The sequence below is a fragment of the Coffea arabica genome, chromosome 1e (assembly GCF_036785885.1).
Source record: "Coffea arabica cultivar ET-39 chromosome 1e, Coffea Arabica ET-39 HiFi, whole genome shotgun sequence".
In the NCBI taxonomy this organism is placed as follows: Eukaryota; Viridiplantae; Streptophyta; class Magnoliopsida; order Gentianales; family Rubiaceae; genus Coffea; species Coffea arabica.
The window spans coordinates 52,301,059-52,308,174 of NC_092311.1; the positions used below are offsets into that span (position 1 = coordinate 52,301,059).

Sequence of the window (7,116 nt, forward strand, 5' to 3'; positions counted from 1 at the left end):
GTGTCTCTGATTTTTTAATAATTCAAACTCAAAAAAATTGATAATAATTGATTGACAAGTTTACTTAAAAAAACCAATTAAAACAGATAATTCAAATTAAAGTACTTGTCAGGGTTTAAGGAAAAAATGATTTGGGATAAAAAATAAATAAGAGTTTTAGTTGATTTCTACGTTTATGACCAACAAGACTTTTTTTTATTAAAATAAAAATAAAAAAATGTTTTGAATTATCTGTTTTAATTGGTTTGAATAAACTTGTCAATCAATTATTATCGATTTGTTTGAGTTTTGATTATAAAAAATTTAGAGATACGTGGCAACTGTACAAAAAAGGGATAGAGGGGATAGAGACTAATTTGAGAACAGAAGATTCGAAACCGTGCATACACAATACGTGAATTATACACATGAAAAGCTCGACTTATTTTATCATAGCCACAATTTGCTGATGAAGCTTAGCCATTGCCTTTAGCATGTCAAGAGGCAAATAGACCGTTAAAGAAATTGTAAAGAAATATGAAATACTCCATAGACGAACTTTGGGTTTGTTTTCGGTTAATTATTTTAACTAATTAGAAATTCTAATATTAAAAAGTCAGTTTTTGTGATTTTTTTGTTACTTTTGTGCTTCGATTATATATATTTTTTATCACTAAAGAAGCTAAAATCTATTACTACTCAAACTGTAGGTTTTGTTGATTTTGATTATTCTCTATAATTAATTTTTATAATAAAATTTTGTAAAATCTAAAGCAAACAAGTCTTTTGAAGCCTACTCGCTTTAACTTTTATTAATGTTAGCCGTTCTTTGCGCGTCACTAAGGTATACTTAATTCTACTTAATTTTTCTTTGTGCATGACTAAGGTTTACTCACTTTCAGTGTTAACTATAATTAATCTTGCTTCTAGACAAAACAAAATCAGACAAAAAACAAAGAAAACTGTGTGTTTGGATGAGAGATTATTTGAAACAAAAAGTTTTGAAAAAAAAAAACAGTGTAGTATTTTTTTAATGTGATACATACAAAATAAAAAGATAATTAAAAAATAAGTATATGATATAATCAAATAAATTGTGCAAATAATAAACTATCCAAGCATACTCTCACCGCACTTCATGCATATCAAATAGATAGAGCGGCTTTGGAAATTGAAATTGAAAAAAGGAATAACGTAAAATTGACACGTGTAAATGGGCGAGTATCGATACACTGCAGATTTAAGTTTGAATATTTTTTTTCTTTTTTCTGAACGATGTAACAATAGTATATGAATAGTATGTTGACTTGTGCTGTATACGAGTCTATAAAAAGACTCGGTTGATACATCTAACATGGAGATACCGGAAAAGTTTTAAATTTCAAAATTGATTCTTACTAGGATTAGTTAATTCCACTATTTCAAAGTTTTTAACTGTATTAAAATAAACAAAAAATAAAGAAAAAAGGAATAAAGAAGTTCGAAACATATTGAGAAGGTTTATACTAAAAACCCTTATTTTGTATTATATACATACGCGCACACTAGGGCTGCAAACGAATCCAGCGGCTCGAGTCAAGCTCAAGTCGAGCTCGAACTCGAGCTCAGAATATTAAGCTCGTCAGCTCTGGCTCGCGAGCTTGAGTATATATATATATATATATATTTTTTTTATTTTTATTTAATAATAAAATTACGTATATTATATTTATTTTTTATTTTTTATTTTCATAGTAAAATTACATATATATCCTTAATATTTTATTATTTATTAAGAAAAAATATTATTTTATTTATTTTTAAAAAAATAAAATAATTATTTTATATTTTTTTCGAGCTCGAGCTCGGCTCGACTTGATTCGAGTCGAGCTCGAGTTTGAAAATTGCCGGCTCGTCGAGCTCGAGCTCGATAAAATTTAGTCGAGACTCGGCTCGATTAGCTCAAAACTCGACTCGGCTCGTCTCGTTTGCAGCCCTAGCGCACACATATATAGGTGGGCAAAAAACCTTGATGATCCTTAAACTTTACTAGTGATACCCTTTTAATTGTCTAACTAATAAGTATGTATATTTTGTTCTCTAATTAATAAATATGCATACTTATAATTCTTCCGCCTAATTTGTCGTTAAAGTTCAGAGAAAACACATAACGGACTACTCGATCATAAAATTACACTTATTAGTTGGAGGACTGGGGATGCCTTAAATAAAAAGTTCATGGACCATGGGAGTTTTTAGCCCTATATAAATGCACTGGATGGAGTGAGAAATAAAAGCAATTCTTTTTTTTTTCCGAAGAAAATGGAATAGTCTAATACGCCAAATAATTTTACTTGGAAAAATTTACTAGTGCCACGACCACACAGTTGATGCATTTTCGAAGGGATTCACGCCGAAGGCGTGCCAGAGGAACGAGAATACTGCCTCTCCGGGGGCCGGTACGCATGTACCGTGGTGCACCAAGAGATTCTAACATTTGATTCCTACCATTTTGCATGGGAAAATGTTATATACATTCCATTTCAATTTTTTGTTATTTGCACTAGTATCATTTATTTTATTATATAATTTAATAAATAAAAGTAATATGATTAAATTGATAGTAAATATGTGATTAATAAAAATAAAAAATGTAAATAATATTTTCCTTTTGTTTATTACTTTCAATCATTAACTTAAACTCGTAAGATTTAGGTCTTGTTTGATAATCCAGTTCAGCATTTAATGGATTCAGATCTTAACATATTCAGACCGTTTGATAACAAAAAATTGAACATCTGAATTAGTTAAATGACATTGAATTTTTTAGGTAAAATTTGTTTTCAAAATTAAGTGATAAGCATTGAATATAATATATATTCAGATGTATAAGATTTAATATTTAATAAGTTAATGAATTTAAATTTCAGATTTCAAGCTTAATTTTATCAAAAGCACCTTGATCAAAACTCAAGAAGACTTTACTTTAATCAATCAAGTCCAGACCAACAAAAGACGGATCCAAATGACAACAGCATCATTTCATCTCCCTTTGACCGTTTAGGAACCATCTCGCTCGTACCTGGGAGGCAACGAAACGACTAATGGTAATGATCGTCCACTTTCTATTGTGTGCAGCTAAGGATGGCAACGCGGCCACCCGCCCCGCGAGGGTCTAATGGGCCGCCGGGGGGGGGGGGGGGGGGGGAGAGGCTGCGGCGGCGGGGGTATTTTTTGCCCCCCGCTTAGAACGGGGGGGGGGGGGGGGGGGGGGGGGGGGGGGGGCAGGGGAGTGCACCCACGCTCCATCCCCGGCACGTCATCCGCTTGAAATATATATATATAATATATATATATAATTATATATAATATATAATTTAATTATTTATAAATTTATAATAATGATATTATTAGTTATATGTATTATATAATGTATATTAGTATATGTAATATAATTGATATTATCAATTACACTAATAATTATATATGTGTACCAATACAAATTATTAATTGATTATACTAAATTTACTAATATATTTATACTAAATCCCTAATTACACATAATACAATAACATTTTTTTCTCAAAAAAAAAACAAGCATAATAATGAATTAGTGATTATATTTGTACAAAAAGTGAAAACTTGACTATTTTAGTTGCATTTATTTCATCATGTTGGATTGTATTCAAATAACTTTTGTTGGATTGTTTTTATAAGTTTCAATTGTGAAATTACAATGAATAATAATTTGATAATGTGTTGATATTTTAGTATTTGATTATTTGCTAAATGTTAACTATAATAAAATTATATAACAAACTTTCATTTACCCCGCGAGAGCACCCGCGTAGGCCTGTCAACGGGTCGGGTCTAGACCCGGATCCGGATCGGATCCGTGAAATTATTGCGGGTATGGGTAGGGATTTAATTCCGTTTCCTGGATCCGGATCCGGATCCGTTTTGTCAAACAAAAAAACGGGTCGGATACGGAATATAGTATTCCGACCCGTATTAGACCCGGATCCGGATATAAATGAATTAATAATTTAAAAAATATATATTTATCAATATAATTTGATTAGGGTGATGTATTTTAATAAAATTAATTTGATTTCTTTTCTTATTTGGTTTTTTCTTTGCATTAGTTAGAAATTAGTTTATAAATATATTTTTTTCTCATTTTTATTAGAAATTATAAAATTTGGTAAATTTGTTCGGGTAGACCCGGATCCGGATCCGGGACCCGCCGGATCCGGATCCGGAACATAGAATAAAAGACCCGTCGGGTAAACGGGTCGGGTCCGGATCATGGATAGTAATTCGGGTCCGGGTCCGGAATAATGAATTCCGGCCCGGACCCGGCCCGTTGACAGCCCTACACCCGCGGGGAAAGTGGGGCCGGACGGGACGTGGCGGGGGAGCGAGAAACGGGGGACGAGGCGGGGGCGGGGGGAATTTGTAGGCAAATCCCCTGCCCCAACCCCGCCCCGTTGTCATCCCTAGACTGCAGCTATAGATCATAAATAAATTTTAACAAATAACAAATATGTTAACATCTCAATTAAGCTACTAATTGCATTCAAATATTTTAATGATCAAAAGCTTTACGGTGTGCCAACTGTCGAATTGGACTGGCAACGAGCGAAGAAGGTACTTAAAAAGGGGAAAGACCAAAAAGCAAGCCCCGGTACCATAACCTGCACAAAATCACAATCTCCGATCTCCAATCCCCATCAATATTATATATTTCCTTCGTTCCTATTCTCCACCAGAAATAAAAAATACTAGAACCCCCACTAAAAGTCTAAAACCTCTATATGGTAATAATTACCCCAAGTACTGCTTCCCAAGATTTCTAGAGGACTTCAGATGTTTTGAACAATCATCCGAGTTCTTCAAAATGGGTTCCTCTTGCATCCTCTCTATCTTGCTCTTAACTTCGTTCATCAATCTGGGGTTTTCTGCTGATTACACAAGTTTGGTATACAAAGGATGTGCCGACCAAAAATTCCAAGACCCGACTGGGGATTACTCAAAGTCCCTCGAGAATCTGCTGGACACCCTGACCTCTCGATCTTCCTCAACCAAGTTCTACAAAGCCACGAGCGGTCAGGGCCAATCAGCCATCATTGGGCTGTTCCAATGCAGAGGTGACCTCTCCAGTAATGACTGCAACAATTGCGTGAAGAAAACCCCGGACGTGTCCCGGAGATTGTGTGGCAATGCTATTGCCGTCAGAGTTCAGCTGGGAGGCTGTTATTTAAGGTACGAGGCGTCGGGGTTTAGGCAGGTGAACGCCACCGAGTTGCTGTTCAAGATTTGTGGGTCGACTCAGGCGAGTGGGAGTGGGTTTCAGGATAGATTGGACGCGGCTTTGGGGGAGATAGCCAAGGGTGTGGGGAGTAGTGGGAATGGGTTTTACACGGGTGGGTACCAGTCGGTGTATGTGTTGGGCCAGTGTGAAGGTGATTTAGCAAGTGGGGGCTGCGCGGACTGCGTGAAAGCCGCCAGCCAGAGGGCTAAAAGTGAATGCCCCGCCTCTATTTCAGCTCAGATTTATCTTCAACAGTGCTATATTAGCTATACATACTATCCCAATGGGGTCCCCCCCAGATCACTGTCATCGTCGGGATCAGGAGGTAAATACATGATACTCTGTAAAGGGAAATCTGATAGCTTTGCATCTGTTAATTGATCTTGAATTTATTAGTGGCGCGGCTTAGAAATTTGATACCAGTAGGTAGTATCATTAAGTTTGATCAAACGAAAGAAAATAATGAGGAGGATGATGATTGGTTGATGTCTCTATCACTACTATCTTTCTGTACAAATGACAATTGTGATGTTTAAGTGATACTAGTCTACTTAGTATTTAATTCTGTGGCGTGCGTTTTGACTGGACTGGTGTAGGAACAGGGCCAAACACGCAGAAGACGGTGGCTATTGTGTTGGGAGGGATTGTGGGGGTTGGCTTGGTAATTGCAGTTCTCTCAGTTATGAGATCAGGACTGAAAAAAAAGGGTCGGCCCAAGGATACAGGAGGTTAGTTTTTGTAGTATTACCGTCGTGCACCATTATATTAGTAATATTAATATTAATGCGGTGAATCAAAATGCTTCAAGTAGGAGCCTTTTCTATCTCTAGGGTTCCAGATTATCACCCTTTTTTCTTCGTCCGTTTGTTATTAGTTGGATTAATGCGAATATGGATTTGTGATTGCGATTGTCCATTCATTATTGCAGGTTATTAAGAAGGAAAAAATATTGGCAGAAAGAGAGGTGTAAACTGTAAGTCTTCAAAATCAAGAGAGAGAGAGAGAGAGTGTGTATATTCACAGGGGAATCCTAAAGAGAAAGCACCAGGCAAAGGGTGGCAGTGGAACCGAGCCTTTCAGAGTTTTCTTCTCATCCAAGTTGTCGCGTCTTTTCTTCTTTTCTGTTTTGCTCACAAAAGCTGGACAGCTGTCTCTATATCATACTTGCTGCATAGAGAAACTAATCAAGGATAGTTGTGTGTTAGGCATCGGTTGTAGTTTGATTGGCAATCGTCCTCCTGGCAGCAGCTGTATATTGATTCGAACATGTGAATTGGTAGTCCCTTTAGGATTTGAAGTGCTTGACTGGGTTCTCCACTTCACACTCTGAAAAGCAAATGATTTTCATCTCTTTTGAAGATCAAATACTATATCAGATACTTGTGAGATCCCCTCCCTTTCTCTCTTTTTTTTGTGGTGGGGGGGGGGGGCATCGGACTAGATTGTTCATTTTTTATATCAAATGCTTAATTTAATATGCTTTACCATGTCTTGATTCTTAAGTAACGGTTCACCCATCCTAAAAATGCACTCCCCAAGCCTTTTGTCCATTCATCACTTGATAGTTTCTGGGAGTATCACAATCTCGGATGACACAGCAGGTATGAACTTGATGCACCCTTCTTTCCCAGTAAAATTTTGCCGAAACCAAGGAAAGTAAATATAGACAAAAGAAGATCCCAGTGAAAATTACTACTGTTTTGGTGGTTCAATTATGCTCAAGTAAAATAAATCAATTGGCAGATCTTTTCTTCTTCTTGGCTGAATGGTTTCCTTTATGTTAGTTATTACTCACTATTGAAAAAAAAAACACATGGGACAAAGCTCTCTGCTCATCTCCTCAT

At 36.1% G+C, this 7,116-nt stretch overlaps 1 protein-coding gene across 3 annotated transcripts; it reads left to right on the forward strand.

Annotated features, from left to right (window-relative positions):
- The first annotated feature begins 4,460 nt into the window (after nucleotides 1-4,460).
- On the forward strand, nucleotides 4,461-6,660 carry LOC113714565 (plasmodesmata-located protein 2). 3 transcript variants are annotated; one of them, XM_027238479.2, is made up of 3 exons: nucleotides 4,461-5,597; nucleotides 5,875-6,000; nucleotides 6,201-6,660. In XM_027238479.2, exons 1-3 carry the CDS (start codon nucleotides 4,859-4,861, stop codon nucleotides 6,206-6,208), a joined length of 873 nt encoding a protein of 290 aa, XP_027094280.2. In that variant the 5' UTR covers nucleotides 4,461-4,858; the 3' UTR covers nucleotides 6,209-6,660. The 3 variants fall into 3 exon arrangements, with proteins under 3 accessions (XP_027094280.2, XP_071919282.1, XP_027094272.2); XM_027238471.2 differs by having other exon boundaries at nucleotides 4,472-5,597; nucleotides 5,869-6,000; XM_072063181.1 differs by lacking the exon at nucleotides 5,875-6,000 and having other exon boundaries at nucleotides 4,463-5,597.
- The last annotated feature ends 456 nt before the right edge of the window (nucleotides 6,661-7,116 follow it).